The sequence below is a fragment of the Ochlerotatus camptorhynchus genome, unplaced genomic scaffold, assembly GCF_037179485.1.
Source record: "Ochlerotatus camptorhynchus isolate MF236.1 unplaced genomic scaffold, CSIRO-AGI_Acam_v1.1 ptg000192l, whole genome shotgun sequence".
NCBI lineage: Eukaryota > Metazoa > Arthropoda > Insecta > Diptera > Culicidae > Ochlerotatus > Ochlerotatus camptorhynchus.
Window position 1 is genome coordinate 3,139,820 of NW_027040682.1, and position 18,305 is coordinate 3,158,124.

Below are 18,305 nucleotides of genomic sequence, written 5' to 3' on the forward strand. Positions count from 1 at the left end.
GTTATGAATGAAGGAGAACTGAATGAATGCAACATCAAAAAGAAGAAAGCCAAACACATTTAAAGCGACGCATTTTGCGCGTCGCAAGCAGCTCAACATTCTCTGCTTGTACGTCAAGCAGTACAGTTCGGTCTTTGCTCGCTCTGTCGAGTTGTTCTAAAGTTTCTAGTTTGTTCCAAACATTCGCAGTTTAATCGCGTCGTCAGTAGTGTCGGTCGCTTCGTGTGATGGGAAGACAGCGCTCCCGGAGCAGGCTCCGAGAGAAAACGGAGAAGAAGAACAGCGGTGAGGGTAGCTTGAGTGTACCTATTTCGAATAGGTACGCTACTCTTCCCACCGATGTAGGGAATACCACCTCAGCCACGGTGAAGCGGTCAAAGAAGAGGAAGAAAAATCAAGGCCAGTCCGATGGTGCGAGTGGACGGGACGATGCCACCGCGACGAACGTCAGCGTCATTGGTGATTTCGGCGACGCCGTCGACAACGAAACTGCTGCCACCCCGAGTGCAGCAAAAATGAAGCTTCCTCCACTGGTGGTGAAGCAAGTCCCACTCAACACGCTGATTGGCGATCTTTCATCGCTGGGCGTTGCAGCTGAGTTTAAGCTCGGCAGGATCGGCACCAAGGTGATGCTCCGAACAAAAGCGGAGTACGAAGTGGCCGTGAAATATCTGAAGGATACCAAGGCGGAATTCTTCACGCACGACATCCCCGGTGAGAAGCCCTTCAAGGTAGTCATCAGGGGTCTACCAAACTTCGACCCCAAGATGGTCGAAGCTGAAATCAACCGGTACAGGCTTGCCCCAATCGCTGTCTTCCGAATGACAAGGAGAGACGAAAACGTGAAGACGTACCCGGATTGTCTTTTCCTGGTGCACTTCCAGAAAGGGACGGTGACGCTCAATGCGCTACAAGCCATCCGATCAATCTGCTCCATCATCGTACGGTGGGAGCCATACCGTGGCGGCCCTCGTGACGTAACGCAGTGTATGAGGTGCCTCAATTTTGGACACGGTACCCGCAACTGCAACATCAAGCCACGCTGCAGCAACTGCGCTCAAGAACACGCCACTTCCAACTGCCCTGCGGATGGAGCCGTGGCGATAAAATGCGCTAACTGTGGTGGTGCACATCAAGGTTCCGACAGACTGTGCTCCAAACGCGAGGACTTCAAACGCATCCGAAAGCAGGCGTCAAGCAACAATCAACCAGGACGCAAGAAGGACAAAACCCCATCATTCAGGACGGAGGATTTTCCGCCTCTTCGTGCTCCCCAGCAAAGGCAAGCGAATTCGCGGGTGCAACCCGCCCCCCCTCAAGAAGCTTCCGGTGATTCTGCTGGTCAAAGCTCTCCATCCCCCCCTGGATTCTGGAGACAACCAACAGCGCAAAACAACAACCCCGATCTGTTCTCAGCGGATGAACTGATGGAAATTTTCGTCAACATGTCCGGTGCTCTTCGTAAGTGCCGCAATAAGCCCGAACAGATCCAGGTGCTCGGTAAGTTCATCATCCAGTATGGCGTCTAAACCGCTAACTATCGTCACCTGGAATGCTTGCTCTGTAAGAGCAAAAGAGATTGAGCTTGCCGACTTCCTCCGCAAGCACAGCATCGACGTGGGCCTTCTAACCGAGACCCATCTAAAGTCCGGCGACAGCTTCTGGTTGCCTGACCACAACATTATCCGGCTTGATCGCACCAGCTCCAGGGGGGGTGGTGTTGCGGTCGTCGTCAAGAAAGGAATAAAATACCACACTCTGTCCCATATCCGCACCTCTATCATCGAGGCCCTTGGTGTGGAGGTGGAGTCGTCGACTGGATACGTCCAGTTCATCGCCGTCTACTGCCCTCGACAGTGTGCCGCCAGCAGTGGACTAGCGGCAAAATTTAAGAAGGACCTGTCCACCATCACCCGTACCGGTTCCCGCTTCGTTGTTGGAGGAGATCTGAATGCTCGTCATGAGGCATGGCGGAACTACCAGCAGAACCAGAACGGTCGTCTGCTGTTCGACCATTCGCAGCATGGGCTGTACTCCGTTTGGTTCTCGGACGAGCCAACATTCATCTCACCGGCAGGCAACCCATCGACGCTAGACCTGTTTCTTTCAAATACCGGCTTGTCCAAGCCGGTAGCCTTAAACGAACTCAGCTCCGACCATCAACCGGTGGTGGCTGAACTGGGATACAACGTAGCTGCTGCTCCAAGCCTGCGCAAGGACTACCATCGCGTAAACTGGGCCCAGTTTGGACGCGTGGTAGACAGGCACATCATCGACAACCCGCCGCTTGACTCCGTGGAGGACATCGACCGAGCGTTGGAAGTACTCCACCAAGCCATAACCGTGGCTGACGAGGCGTGCGTCCGACGAGTTCCAGTGAGGGGTAAGTTTATTGCCATTGATTCCCACACCCAACTCTTAATTCGCCTGAGAAATGTTCGTAGACGCCAGTTTCAGAGGACTGGAGATCTAGCGAGGAAACGTGAAATGGCCAATCTGAACAAGGAGATTACTTCCAGAATGGTCTCACTCCGGAACGAAAGTTTCGGGCGGCTTGTCCAGAATCTGGACGACCGCTCCAGACCATTCTGGAAAGTTGCCAAGGTCTTAAAGACGCACCCTAAACCCATTCCGCCACTAAAAGATGAAAATGATGACGATCGGCTCATAATCACCCCTCAGGAGAAAGCAAATGCGATTGGTGAGCATATTGCCAAATCGCACTTGCTTGGCTCCAACATCCAAAGTCCGCTCGAAGTTCAGGTTGAGCAATGCGTACTCAACCTTGATTCCTCCCCTTCTGCCATCCCTCCGGAGGATAGAATCACAGTGGAACAGATTTGCTCGGCGCTGAAATGCACCAAAAACATGAAGGCCCCCGGGTTTGACGGAATATTCAACCTAGTGTTGAAAAATCTCAGCATGAAGGTTCACTCTCTGCTGGCTGCTGTCTTCAACAGATGCTTGGAACTGCACTACTTTCCAAGTATCTGGAAGACAGCGAAAATCATACCTATCCGCAAACCCGGGAAGGACCCAACGCTAGCTTCAAGCTACAGACCAATCAGCCTCCTTTCAGCGCTGAGCAAATTGTTCGAGAAACTCATTCTCAATTGTTTGCTCAAGTTTGTCGAGGAAAACAACATTCTCCTTCCGGAACAGTTTGGGTTCAGAAAGGGGCACTCCACCAATCACCAGCTAGTGCGGGTGATGAATAACATCCGAAGTAACAAAGCTGTATCCAAGTCCACAGCCATGGCATTGTTAGACGTTGAGAAAGCGTTTGATAATGTCTGGCACAATGGGCTTGTATACAAGCTTTGTAACTTCAACTTTCCATTACATCTGGTTAAAATCACCCGTAACTACCTCCATCTTCTTCTTCTTCTTCGCATTTCAAGCTTATTGCATATCGCATATTAGCTTATTGCGTGCTCTCAACTTAGTGTTCTAGAGGCACTTCCACAGTTATTAATTGAGAGCTTTCGATGCCTGTACCATTTTTGCATTGGTATAATTGTGTGGCAAGTCCAATCATACTTCTATGCCCAGGGAAGTCGAGAAATTTTCCAACCCGAAAAATTCCTAGACCGGACCGGGAATCGAACTCAGCCACCTCCAGCATGGTCTTGCTTTGTAGCTGCGCCTTTACCGACTGAGCTAAGGGAGGCCCACCGTAACTACCTCCAGCAAAGGTCGTTTAAGGTATCGTTGAATGGTTGTCTTTCAGACACGTTGTCCATCCCAGCAGGAGTCCCGCAAGGCAGTCTGCTGGGACCCTTGCTTTACAGCATTTACACTTCCGACATTCCTCCCCTTGGAGACGGTTGCGTGTTTTTCCTGTTCGCAGATGATACCGCAATAGCCGTCAAAGGAAGGATGCCTCGCGAAATAACGAACAAACTTCAACGATGCCTTTTCACCTTTGCTGATTATGCCATCACGTGGAAAATCAAAATCAATGCTTCCAAAACACAAACAATCATGTTCCTCCATCGGCAATCACCCAAACTAAAACCGGCTCCCTCTTGTACTGTAATCATGGATGGCACAAGGGTTGAGTGGTCCGCCGAAGTAACCTATCTCGGGATGTTGTTTGACGAAAAGCTCCTATTCCGCTCGCATGTGGAGAAAACCGTAGTCAAGTGTTCCGCCTTGGTTAGGAGTCTGTATCCGCTGATTTGCCGCAGATCCCGCCTCTCAAGGGTGAACAAACTGGCCGTCTACAAACAAATCGTAGCACCTGCGATCCTCTACGCAGCTCCGGTGTGGGAATCATGTGCACAGACTCACAGGAACAAAATTCAGGTCGCTCAGAATAGAGTGCTGAGGATGGTTCTTGATCGTCCTTTCGACACTAGAATAACAAATTTACATGAAGAGGCAGGCATTGCCAAAATAGATTCCAAAATTAACGAAATTAAGACTAAATTTACACAAAAATGTAATTTATCAGAACATGCTTTGATAAGCAATTTGTATATAGTAGGTTAGGTGTACATAGTAGTTGTAGGTTAGTTGTAGTTGTAAATAGTAGTTATAAGTAGTCTCCTTTTTCCAATTAAAATCAAACCAATCCCCCCAAGGTGGTCATACTTTAAAATAGGCCTGATAGGACTAGGAACTGTAAATAATAATTAAAATCTCAAATGTACCAAAGTTGAAAAGACGAATCTGTGTCACTTAACAAATTCATACATGTAAACCACACAATCACAAGAAATAAAGATCATTTAAATGCAAAAAAAAACGCGTCGCAAGCATACAGTCCACAAGCTTTGTAAAGCAAACACCGAAATATAGCGCCGTTGAAAGTTTTAATTCATTCTCGTTTTTCCTCTTTGGACAAGCCGAAGCCAAAACAGTCCTTTTCAGGGCTATGAGTTGAGTTGGATTTCAGTTGAGCTTTTCGTTGTGTTCCTGTTGGCATTCCCAAAGGGGGAATTGGCCAAATCAGCTGGAATCCTCCGAGCCGAGGATTGCCACACCATCTCCAGTGTCCGTGATCGGACATTTTTGGTCCTTCGAACCGGATCCGTGTGATCCTATCCGTTTCTGTTGCAACCGCAACAGCGTTTCGACAATCTGACGATTGTCGAAAAGTTCCTGCCTTTCGTCGCTGTGATCAGCCGATCGGATTTCCTGCTACCTCACGAAAAGCTCGCAGAGTTTTGTTTTAGAATTTTCTTGTGGCTTGGCTAAAAGGAAAACCGCAAGTTTCTTCGAAAGTACAGTCGCGAGTGAAATCGAACCTGTTCGTCGTCGCGTGTGCAAAACAAAACGTACGCGAACGTCTTACGTCGTGCGCAAGTGGTGGAACGTGTTTATTCCTGTCCGTTCCTGCCTACCGTTGTGCAGGTGATCGCTGTGCTTGATGCCAATTCAACACACCTGTGAAGAACGAAAAGGAGAAGATGGCTGAAGTGAAGACTCTTGTTCACCTTCGTGGGCAAGCGAAGGCCAAAGTGACGAGGATCCGGAAGGCCGTTGAAGAAGCATCTGGAGCTGGAGCAAGGCAATTGAGTATGGTGCAGCTGAAAGTCTTCACACGCAATTTGGAAACGCACTACCAAGAGTATTGTGATATTCATCGGCAAATCGTCGCTTTGACTCCCGCCGAAAAACTAGTGGACCAGGATGAAACGTACATCCTATTCGAAGACCAACACAACGAGGCTTGCATGTTGGTCGAAACATTAATCCAGTCGATGACCGAGCCGCAACCTCGTCCGATGCCATCGTCCCAGCGAGAAGGGATTCCTCGCATCATCGTACAGCAGCAACCACTCAAGGCTCCCATTCCCACCTTCGATGGGAAACCCGAGAACTGGCCACGTTTCAAGGCCATGTTTCTCGACGTCATGAGAACATCCACCGATTCCGACGCCATCAAACTTTACCACCTTGATAAAGCGTTGATTGGTAATGCCGCTGGAATCATCGATGTCTGCACCTTGAACGAGAATAATTATGCCGGAGCATGGGAGCTGCTGGAAGAACGTTTTGAAAACAAGCGGCTCATCGTAGACACACACATCCTGGGGCTGCTTAGCCTGAAGAAAATGAACCAAACAAGTGCCAAGGATCTTCGGGAATTAGTCGACGAAGTATCCCGACACATCGATGGATTGAAGCTCATGGAGGAAGTGATGAACGGTATGTCGGAGCGTTTCGTTGTCAACCTCTTGGCAACAGCTCTGGATGCCAAAACCCGGATGGAATGGGAATCAACCGTTCCCCACAAGCAAATTCCCACGTACAAGGACACGATGGAGTTCCTAAAGAAGCGCTGCGCAATCCTGGAGCGGTGCGAGGATGCGATCGTGAAGCCGCCCGTTACGAAGCCATCTGTACCAATCAAGAATCAAGTGAAGAGCATCTCTACCAAAGCTTTTGCTGTCACCGGAAAGGAGTCCTGTGACGTGTGTGGAACTTGAGCCCACCCGAACTTCAAGTGCGAGATCTTCCGAGCGATGACCGTCGTGCAACGCCAAGCCAAGGTAAGAGAGATCAAAGCTTGTTTTAATTGTTTGAAAGTGGGTCATTTAAGTAATTCGTGTACATCGTCATATACGTGTTCTAAATGCAAGGGTAGACATCATACCCTTCTACATAGTGATAAACCGGTTTTCCAGTCTACCTCGAAATCCAATGTCTCGAACGCTGAATCCCAGTCTGTTTTTAAGGTTTCACAGTCAATTTCGAAGTCTCAACCTTTTCCTGATGCTTCGCAGTCTGTCTTGAAATCGAATGTCCCAAATGTGCAATATCAATCTGTTCCCAAGGAATCCCAGTCCAATAGTGCAGTCTCGCGTTCACTGAAGCGACCCCCACGTCTGACTCATAGTTTGTTGATGACCGCTAGGGTTCAGATTAAGGATTCGGATGGAAATCTGAAATACTGTCGAGCATTTTTGGATTGTGGTTCCCAGGCTCACCTTACTTCTCGTAGCCTGGTTAAGTCTTTGAATCTACCCCGTTTCTCCACTAACGTTGAGGTAGTCGGAGCAAATGGTCAGCGTTCAACGCTATCTGAGATGGTTAGAATTGAGATACGTTCTTGTAATTCTAACTATGCTGCGCAACTTGAGTGTCTTGTTGCTGACAAAGTTACTGGCCCTATGCCATCTGTTCCATTAGATATAAGGAAGTGGAACATCCCTCCAAATCTTCCACTTGCAGATCCTGAATTTCATATTCCTGGTGAAATTGACTTGCTGATTGGAATTCAGTTGTTTTTCAAATTATTGCTGCCAGGTCAAGTCAAGATGGTTGATGAACTTCCAATCCTCCAAGAAACTCGGCTTGGATGGGTTGTTGCTGGTTCTATCGAAGAGTCTCATGTTGCACAACATTGTTATTCTGTGGGTCTGCAAAGTCTTGCTGATTCTATGGAAAGGTTTTGGTCGATTGAATCCGTGGATTCATGTAATCCTCTCACCAATGAAGAACAGTTGTGCGAAGAAATTTTCTGCTCCACAACCCATCGCGACCAGAATGGTCGTTACATTGTTCAGTTGCCCCTGAAAAATTCTATTCATCGGGTAAAAGACAATCGTTCGATTGCTCTTCGTCGATTCTTCATGCTGGAACAACGGTTCCTGAAAAACCCTGAGCTGAAAAAACAATATGCAGAGTTCATCAATGAGTACAAATCCCTCGGTCACTGTATTCAGATTGATGAGTCTCAAGATCCTCCAAAGCTTTTGAAGTATTATGTCCCTCACCATGCGGTTTTGAAGCCTAAAAGCTCTTCAACGAAACTCAGAGTTGTGTTTGATGCTTCATCGAAGGGTAATGGACCTTCCCTGAATGATGCTTTAGATCGGACCAGTGGTCCAAGATGATATCTTCTCGATCAACCTGCGTTTTCGTAAGCATCGGTTCGCCTTCTCTGCTGACGTTAGTAAAATGTACCGGCAAATAGCACTTGCCAGAATCCACACTTCTTTGCTTCGAATTTTCTGGAGAGAAAATCCAAATGATCCCTTACAAGTTTTGGAATTAACGACAGTAACCTATGGTACATCTTCTGCGCCATTCTTAGCCACAAGGGCACTTCAGCAGCTTGCTATTCATGATGGTGATCAATTTCCGACTGCAGCCAAGATCGTTCTTGGAGATTTTTATGCTGATGATGTTTATGTTGAAGTTCATGGCTTTGCCGACGCTTCTGCCTATGCGTATGGAGCATGTCTTTATATCCGAACCGTAACCCATGATGGGGTAAAGGTATCTCTTGTCTGTAGTAAGTCGAAGGTCATTCCAATCAAAGGATTGACGATTCCCCGATCCGAACTGTGTGCTGCATTGTTGCTAATCAGATTGGCCATGAAGGTTCTTCCGGCAATTAAGATGAACTTCCACTCAATCCATTATTGGTCGGATAGTCAGATCGTTCTTTCATGGTTAAAAAAGCCTCTATCTCAACTTGACGTTTTTGTTCGCAATCGAGTTGCAGAAATTGTTGATCATTCTGTTGATGCTAATTGGAATTACATCAAGTCGTCCGAAAACCCAGCTGATGTTGTCAGTCGTGGTCAACCCTCCCAACTCCTTGCCTCGAACGAACTTTGGTGGAACGGACCTCCGTTTCTGCGAAGTCATAGCTATCAGATTGATGAGCTTAATCCTCTTCCCGATGATAAACTACCGGAATTGAAACCAGTAACCGCGTCTACTGCCGTTCTTGTTCCTGAAACCCTCCCAGTTATGACTGCCTTTAGTTCATTTCGAAAGCTTCAGCGAGTGATTGGATATGTCAGGAGATTTGTTGTAAATGCAAGGTCTCCCAAATCGGAACGCATCACTTCGGAATACCTAACTGTGCGAGAGTTGAAAGAGTCATTGAATTTGATTGTTAAGTATATTCAAGAAGTCGCATTTTCTGACGAAATTCGTCGGCTTGAATCAGGTGAACCTTTGCGTCGACTCAGTAGTCTGAATGTTATTATGAATGATGGTGTGTTGAGAGTGGGTGGAAGACTGAAGCATTCATGTTTGCCATATGGTTCAAGGCACCAAGCAGTACTCCCTGACAAAAACCCAATTGTCGAATCGTTGCTAAGAGCAATGCACTGCGAAATGTTGCACATTGGTCCGTCTGGTCTCATTTCGTTGGTCCGCCAGAGATTCTGGCTTCTGAATGCTCATTCTGTTGTCAGGAAAATCATCCGGTCTTGCGTTACATGTTTCCGATCCAATCCGAGGTTGCTTCAGCCATCTATGGGCGATCTACCTGAGGTTAGAGTCGTTCCAGCTTCACCTTTCTCGAAATCAGGAGTTGATTTCGCAGGACCAGTTTTCATTCGCCAAGGCAGTAGGAAACCTGTTCTAGTGAAGGCTTACATTTGTCTTTTTATTTGTATGACCACCAAGGCCATACACTTGGAATTGGTATCGGATTTGTCTGCTTCATCCTTTGTTGCAACACTTCATCGTTTTGTTGCTCGACGAGGTCTCATCGAGGAACTGTTCTCGGACAACGGGACAAATTTTGTAGGAGCCAAATCTGATCTGCACGATTTGTTCCAGTTGTTCAAAAGTGATCAACTGCATGGACAGTTGAATGAGTTCTGTCAGGTTCGGGAGATAAAATGGACTTTTATTCCACCCAGGCCGCCCAATTTTGGGGGGTTGTGGGAAGCTGGAGTAAAGAGTACCAAAACACACCTTAAAAAGGTTCTTCGTGATGCTTCGCTGACGTTTGAGGAGTATTACACTGTGCTCACACAGATCGATGACCACTGTTTCCGTCCTCTTCAGATCCCAATGAGCTTGAAGCTGTTACGCCCGGGCATTTCCTCATTGGTCGCCCATTGACTGCTATTCCGGAACCTTCACTTGAAGATGTAAACATTAATAGACTTACACGCTGGCAGCTTGTCCAGCGTATCCGTGACCATTTTTGGAAGCGATGGTCTCGCGAGTATTTGAATACCCTACAAACCCGTCAAAAATGGACAAAGGGTTCCAAGAATGTAACTCCAGGGATGGTAGTATTGTTGAAGGAAGATAACCTTCCACCTCAGGCGTGGAAACTGGCTCGAATTCTGAAGGTCTACCCCGGATCAGATTCAATTGTTAGGGTTGCAGATGTCCAAACCTCTCATGGTATTTTCCGCCGCCCAATCTCGAAGTTGGCCCCTTTACCATTTGATTCAACCCAGCCCTCTGTTGTTCATCAAGTTCCTCTTTGCCCGGGGGGAGAATGTTCGCGATTGAAGCGAACGTAATGTGTTGTAGAAGTAGTAGTAGTAGTTGTTTTGTGTAATCGCCCTAACCACTTACCCAATCCTTTAAAACTCTACTAACCCCGAGGCGACCGCGGGTAATCGGTTTCCGAAACTAACCCTAATGTGCTACATGTGTAATTTGTATCAAGACCCTGAAAACAAGCTTTGATCATTTCCTTACGCTGCCGCTGGCTTGGCACGAGCATGCAAGCAGCAGCACCGACCGAGCGACGAGCGACCGACCGACCACAAACCAACGAGCGTGCAGCGAGTGCTGATTGGTTATGAATGAAGGAGAACTGAATGAATGCAACATCAAAAAGAAGAAAGCCAAACACATTTAAAGCGACGCATTTTGCGCGTCGCAAGCATCGTCATCATCATCATTCGCTGCCAGACTGTTGAGCAGTTCAGTCGATTTGAATTCTCTCTAGTTTCGTTCGTTCGTTCGCAAGTCGAATTAGCTCCGCGTTGTATAGTGACGCTCTCGCTGACCCAGCCATGGGTAAGAAATCGCGCGGTAACGCGAATGCCGGCTTACCGGGAAAACAGACTCTCCCAGGAGACGGCGCGACCACCGAGCCAGCTCAGAAGAAGCAGAAGAAAACCCCATTGCCCGTCCCGACAGGCGTTGCGGACCCGCAGCCGGGGCCTCCCGGAACTAAACGACCCAGACCTGAAGACATCAGCGCCACCGCATCGGCAGCAAAAAAGCTGCTGAGCAACAATCCGTTCTCCGCCCTGCAGAACGGAGCCCAGCCGCAGTCGGACCCTGAGACGGTGCCTAAAAAAGTTAAGTTGCCACCCTTCTATGTGAAGGGCTTCCCTCCCGGGCTATGGGAGCAGCTGGATTTCTACATTAAGCAGGGCCTTCGCTGCACCATTCAACGGTGCACGGAAGGCTACAAACTGATGGTCTCGGCCGAAAATCACTACAACGCAGTCCAGGCCCTCTTGGACAGGATGAAGCTGGAGTACTTCTCCCACGACGTCGAGGCCACCAAGCCGCTGAAAGTGGTGCTGCGCGGGCTCCACGACATGGACACCACCACCTTAATGGACGAGATTAAGGCGAACGGCCTCAAGCCGGTCGAAGTCCACAAGATGACCCGCAGCAAGGCCATCAAGTATCGTGACCAGCTCTACTTGGTCCATCTGCAGAAGAACTCCACAACCGTGAAGGATCTCCATACGACACGCACACTGTTCCACATCGTAGTGAAGTGGGAGCGGTATAAGCCAACCCACCGTGGCGTCACTCAGTGCTCGAACTGCCTATTGTTCGGGCACGGCACCAGGAACTGCCGCATGGCCAGCCGCTGCATCAAATGCGGCAAAAACCACAAGATCGACGACTGCGACAGCATCGAGGAAGCCGCTCCCACATGCGCCAACTGCGGTGCTGCCCACAAGGCCACGAGTAAGGCCTGTCCGAAGCGGGCCGAATACGCCGAGATCCGGAAGAAGGCCTCGTCCAACAACCAGCCCGGTCGCAAGAAGGTCCCGGAAAACAACGCGCAGAACTTTCCTCCGTTATCACCGGTCCAACCACGGCCAATTCCAGTGTTGGCGCCGCTCCCGCTCAACCAACAGTTGGCTGCTGCCCAGTCGGCTGCCGCTGCAGTACCTAGTCAAGCCTCCGGCCCATCGACGGATCCCCCTGCTCCGGGATTGGCCGGTACAACCGGTGAAGCTACAGACGATTCTCCGCTGTCAACGGATGAGATCGTCACACTGTTGGCCCAGGCCATCATCATCAAGCGCACCTGCGCAACAAGAACACAACAGCTCCAAGCTATCATCTCCTTCGTCGCTAATTATGGACCGTGAACCCATAAAGATCGCCAACTGGAACGCTCGCTCCGTAGGGGCGAAAAACATTGAGCTTGCAGACTTCCTCCGCAAGCACGACATCGACGTGGGCCTCCTCACCGAGACCCACCTCAAGACCGGTGACAGCTTCTGGCTGCCCGACCACAGCATTGTCCGGCTTGATCGCACCAGCTCCAGGGGGGGCGGTGTCGCGGTCATCATCAAGAAAGGCATCAAGTACTGCACCCTACCCCACTACCGCACTTCCATCATCGAGGCCGTCGGCGTAGAGGTGGAAACATCGACCGGAAACATCCGGTTCATCGCCGCCTACTGTCCCCGGCAATGTACCGTTAGCAATGGTACAGCACAGCAGTTCAAGAACGACCTTGCCATCATAACCCGCACCAATGCCCGCTTCGTAATCGGAGGGGACCTGAACGCCCGGCACGAGGCCTGGCGGAACTACCAGCAGAACCAGAACGGCCGCCTGCTATTCGACCATTCCCAGCATGGTCTCTATTCCGTCTGGTTTCCGGACGAACCAACCTTCACATCACCGACGGGCAACCCATCGACGCTGGACCTGTTCTTGGCAAACACCAGATTAGCCAAGCCGGTTGCCGTCAACGACCTGAGTTCGGACCACCAACCGGTGCTGACCGAGCTGGGCTACAACGTGGCCCCTGCACCGTGCCAGCGGAAGGACTACCATCGAGTCAACTGGGTCCAGTTTCGACGCGTGGTCGACCGCCACATCGACGACAACCCACCGCTCGACACAGTGGAGGACATCGACCGGGCCCTGGAGGGTCTCCATCAAGCCATATCCGTGGCTGACGAAGAGTGCGTTCGACGAGTTCCTGTGAGGGGTAAGTTTCAAGCAATTGATTCCCACACCAAACTCTTGATTCGGCTCAGAAATGTTCGTAGACGCCAGTTTCAGCGGACTGGGGATCTGCAGCGTAAATACGAAATGGTCGATCTGAATCGGCAGATCGCTTCCAGAATGGTCTCAATCCGGAACGAGAGTTTCGGGCGGCTCGTTCAGAACCTGGACGACCGTTCCAGACCATTCTGGAAGGTTGCCAAGGTGCTGAAGTCTCACCCCAAGCCCATTCCACCACTTAGAGTCAATGACGAACGGCTTATCACCAACGAAGAGAAGGCCAATGCAATTGGGGAGCACATTGCCCAGTCGCATTTGCTTGGCTCTAAAATCCCAAGTCCACTCGAGAACCAGGTTGCGCAGTGCGTCCTGACGTTAGATGCCTCCCCTTGTGCCGTCCCTCCAGAAGAACGGATTACAGAGGAACAAATTTGCTCAGCGCTGAAATACAGTAAGAACATGAAGGCTCCCGGGTTTGACGGAATATTCAACCTAGCGTTGAAAAATCTCAGCCCGAGGGTGCACTCGCTGCTAGCTGCCACCTTCAACAGATGCTTGGAGCTGCACTACTTTCCAAGCATCTGGAAGGTGGCAAAAATCATCCCGATCCGCAAACCTGGGAAAGACCCTTCACTACCGTCAAGCTACAGACCGATTAGCCTGCTCTCAGCGCTGAGCAAGCTGTTCGAAAAATTGATCCTCAGCCGACTAAACAAGTTTGTGGAGGAACATGACATTCTTCTTCCGGAACAGTTCGGGTTCCGTAAGGGGCATTCCACCAATCATCAGCTAGTGCGGGTGATGAATAACATCCGGAGTAACAAAGCTGTATCCAAGTCCACAGCCATGGCCTTGTTAGACGTCGAAAAGGCGTTTGACAATGTCTGGCACGACGGACTTATATACAAGCTTTGTAACTCCAACTTACCACCATACCTTGTGAAAATCACCCGTAACTATCTCCAGCAAAGGTCGTTCAGGGTGTCGTTGAATAGTTCCCTTTCGGGACAATTTCCGATCCCAGCAGGTGTTCCGCAAGGGAGTCTGCTGGGACCACTGCTTTACAGCATCTACACGTCGGACATCCCTCCTCTAGGAGACGGTTGCGTGTTCTTTCTGTTTGCAGATGACACCGCGATAGCCGTCAAGGGTAGGATGCCTCGTGAAATTACGAACAAGCTCCAACGATGCCTTGACACCTTTACTGATTTTGCCACCACGTGGAAAATCAAAATCAACGCCTCGAAAACCCAAGCGATCATGTTCCTTAACAGACAATCGCCAAAACTTAAACCGTCTCCCTCCTGTACCGTAATAATGGATGGTACAAGGGTCGAGTGGTCCACTGATGTTACTTATCTCGGGATGTTGTTCGATGAGAAGCTCCTGTTCCGCTCGCACATAGAGAAAACCCTAGTTAAGTGCTCCGCCTTGGTTAGGTGTTTGTATCCGCTCATTTGCCGCAGATCCCGCCTCTCAAGGCAAAACAAACTGGCTGTCTACAAACAGATCATAGCCCCCGCGATCTTCTATGCCGCCCCGGTGTGGGAATCGTGCGCTCAGACCCACAGGAACAAAATCCAGGTTGCACAGAATAGAGTGTTGAGGATGATCCTAGATCGTCCATTCGACACAAGAATAGCAGACCTCCATCAAGAGGCAGAAATTCCCAAAGTAGATTCCAAAATTGATGATATGACAACTAAATTTATTCAAAAATGCAATCTTTCTGAACATGCTTTAATAAGCAATTTGTACATAGTAGGTTAAGTGTATATAGTAGAGTAGGTTAATTTTTAAGCTGTAAATAGTAGTATTAAGTAGTTTCTCTTCAAATTCTAAAAACAAAACAAACCAATCCCACCAAGGTGGTCGACCGTGTACTAAGTCTAGGACTAATCCTGTAAAACAAATTTTAAATTTTGCCTATACCTAAAGATGAAGAAAGCAATTAAATCACTTAGTAAAAATTTATATGGTAATCGTCCAAGTTAAACTAAAATAAAGATCATTTAAACTAAACGCGTCGCAAGCATACAGTCCACAAGCTTTGTAAAGCAAACACCGAAATATAGCGCCGTTGAAAGTTTTAATTCATTCTCGTTTTTCCTCTTTGGACAAGCCGAAGCCAAAACAGTCCTTTTCAGGGCTATGAGTTGAGTTGGATTTCAGTCGAGCTTTTCGTTGTGTTCCTGTTGGCATTCCCACAGGGGGAATTTGCCAAATCAGCTGGAATCCTCCGAGCCGAGGATTGCCACACCATCTCCAGTGTCCGTGATCGGACAACAACTTTTGTGAAGACACTAACTCATTTTATTAATATTAAAATAAGAGTAAATTTTGTATCACCCTAACACGTGGATACATCATCAACCTAATGGAACGAAAATATAAACTATTTTAGTCAAATAAACTTCTTCGAAGACATTGCACAAATTTAAACGTAATTAAAAAAAAAATGCACGTTTTCAATAGGTTCGTTCCACTGTGCGTTGGTTATTAATAATAAAATTAATCACGAATAATGATACTGGTTTTTATCACGAGTATTCACTGACCATATCATATCTTTGCAGCTTGAACATGAAACTACACGCGTTTGGCTAGTCTTATACGACATGTATCTGCGAAAGTTCACGAAACGGGAGCCCGAATTGATCCCTCTGAAAGATATGCTTTTCACAGGGGCTCACTTACTTGGTAGGCTTAATAAAAATAATACAATGTTTTTCAATCTATCTTACTAACACTTGCCTTGCAGATATTGAACACTGCTTGGAGAGCAACAGCGTCAAGATTGCTGCGGCCCTAACCCGCATTCGCATTCAGAACAGTGCCTACAGCTTGATTAGTCTACTGCCGCCGCATCTCCAGGACGACAAGGTCGCCGTCGTGGTCTCGAATCCGATCATAACCGGTTGGATCAATACCTTCCGAATTAAGACCAAGCGACAGGCCAACGAACGAATGAGGTCCCTCGGATTCGAAGTGATCGAAGAACCTCTAGTATCCCATGCAAGTATGCTAAATCTGTTCAACCCGAAGGAAAAGATCTACATACCACTTTCGGTTGGGAGGTACAAATGGGATAAACTATGTCCCCAGGTCATTGCTCTTTATCCGGAAAAGCGAACCGAATTCATACGATCGGAGGTCTTCGAACAGCATGAGATAGTGATACAGGATCGATCGTTCATGATTGGTCCGACGATATTCACGAATTTGTTGGAGTTTTACGAATTGTACGGAGATGTAGTTCAAACGCACATCTCCTCACCAAGATCGACAGCCTTTCTAGCGTCTTTGCTGGTCAATTGCAAGAGGTGCCGGAACTTCATCGCATTCGGGTGTGGCAACAAGCTAAACGACTATCGAAAGTACATGGCTGCACTGGGAGTTACCAACGTCAGGTTGTATGCGGAGAGTTTTGCAGACGTTCCACACGGAGCGAACATAATCGACAAGGTAGTTGGTATCTTCGCCAACCCACCGAGTTCGTACTCGGCCGTTAGTGATCCGATAGATTTGATCTGCAGCCGTGGAGGTGATCTCTCGATGCTGGAAGTACTTTCCGAATCGGAAATGACCGACAAAAGTAGACAGCGGGTGGCTAAACTGCTTGAAGAGCAACGGGAAAACTTGAAGCACGCCATGGCTAGACCACAGGTGCAGTTCATTCTCTACCAGACACATTCGATCGTGCCTACCGAGAATGAAGTCATGGTCGAGAAAGTTATCGAGTACATTAACCAAAGGGCATATGAGGTACATTTTCAAGCAGCCAAGGAGAGGGCGCAGGCTGCTCTTGCGGAAGCTGCTGGGAATCTGGTGGTGAACAGACTTATGATGGGTCGTCAAGATACTAGCAAAGCAGGAAAACAGGAAGAACCCGTCATTGAAAATGATTCCGAAACGGATGGAGATTCACAAAAACCCTCGGAAGAGGAGGTCGAGGTACCTTTGAGTGATCAGTTTGAAACGATTGAGGTGCCAGATTTTTGTCCGAACCGTGATAGTTGTTTGGATTTTGTGGAAGATGGCGTGTTCTTGTCATTGATCAAGCGGAAGGAAGTAACCCGTCTTGATTCTAAGTATTTGATCAAGATTGCTGAAGTTCGGGGGATATTCGGCGATACTAATGGTAACGAGGCAAGGACAAACGTCAAGGTCGTTAAGCGATCGGATAAGAAGTCCGAAGAACAGGAAGCAATTGAGATCGGGAATCGTAAGCGACGGCTCAAGCGCCGTGGTAGCAATATGGATTCACTGATCAGTCGATTGAATACTCCGACGCAAGCTTCGCTGAAGCGAGGCCACCACCACCGGATGTCCTCGGTGGAGCACAAGTTTATGTTCTTTGATCCGTACCAGGAGTGGTGTCCCAAGTACGCTGCCGTTCAAAGCGAATACAATCTTTCTGTACTCAGTGATGATAAGTTGTCACTGCATTCTGTTGATGAGACGCCACGTGCCCGCATTTGGTGGCGGGATACGATCCAGTACGTCCGAAATCAAATTCGGATGAAAAAGCAATGTGACGAAAAGAGTTTGCCAGTGCTGACTCTCAAAAGGCATTTTGGCCATTGCAGGTTGGGTGAGGTAGATTTCTCCAAGAGATTCCGAAGTAGCTACTGCAATAGAGTTCCATACCCATTACCCGTTCGGATCTTGGAGTTCAGGCAGTACAATTCGGAAAACAGGTAGGTGTTTAGCGAAATAATTTAAACTAAGCAGCAGTTTTAAGCGTTTAAATAATCCCTATTGCAGTCTGTTATATCGGTCCGATAAAGACTCCATCGCAGTGGCAAAGGCAGTCAGATTGAGTCGGCAGAATGCAATTTCCAGTGGATTTGGACGACGAGTGCGTGTGCGATCATCGCAGTCCTGTTGAAATCCACCGAGCTTATTCTTCGATTCAGATTTAATTGTAATGAACTAAAGGACAATCAGAGAAATTGGAAAGACCATTTACATCAAAGATTATAGTTTGTTTTAATCTGTAGAACGAAAAGAATACTATAGGATAAAGTGTGACACAATTAATAGTCTTTACAGCAGAATGGTCAGACCGGCTTGATAGGATGTGACTTATCTTGTGATAGTTTGTTAATCTGTCCAGTAGATGAGGTAGTTCGATTTGGTATTTTTGCCTTTGACGTTCCGTGAAATTGGTTGCTACACCAGTGTACTTTTTCATGAATGTTTACTAATCATTAGAGTACGTTCAATATTAAGAAGTACCATCGCAGACCATTACTACCCATTTTTGTAGATATGCTCATTATGTCCCATGAAGGTGCTCAACTCGCCCCGTGTCTCTTAAATATGCTACCGTTGTCAACCTACAGTATATCTCAAAATTGATCGTA

At 48.1% G+C, this 18,305-nt stretch overlaps 1 protein-coding gene across 1 annotated transcript in view; it reads left to right on the forward strand.

The window, feature by feature from the left end:
* The window catches only part of LOC135702356 (uncharacterized), a 48,793-nt gene extending 30,966 nt beyond the window's left edge, over positions 1–17,827 (forward strand). Inside the window, exons 4-6 of the mRNA XM_065223378.1 lie at positions 15,513–15,636; positions 15,698–17,636; positions 17,704–17,827. Of these exons, the coding sequence (XP_065079450.1) occupies positions 15,513–15,636; positions 15,698–17,636; positions 17,704–17,827 (2,187 nt within the window). The remainder of the gene's footprint in view (positions 1–15,512; positions 15,637–15,697; positions 17,637–17,703) is intronic.
* Positions 17,828–18,305: the final 478 nt, after the last annotated feature.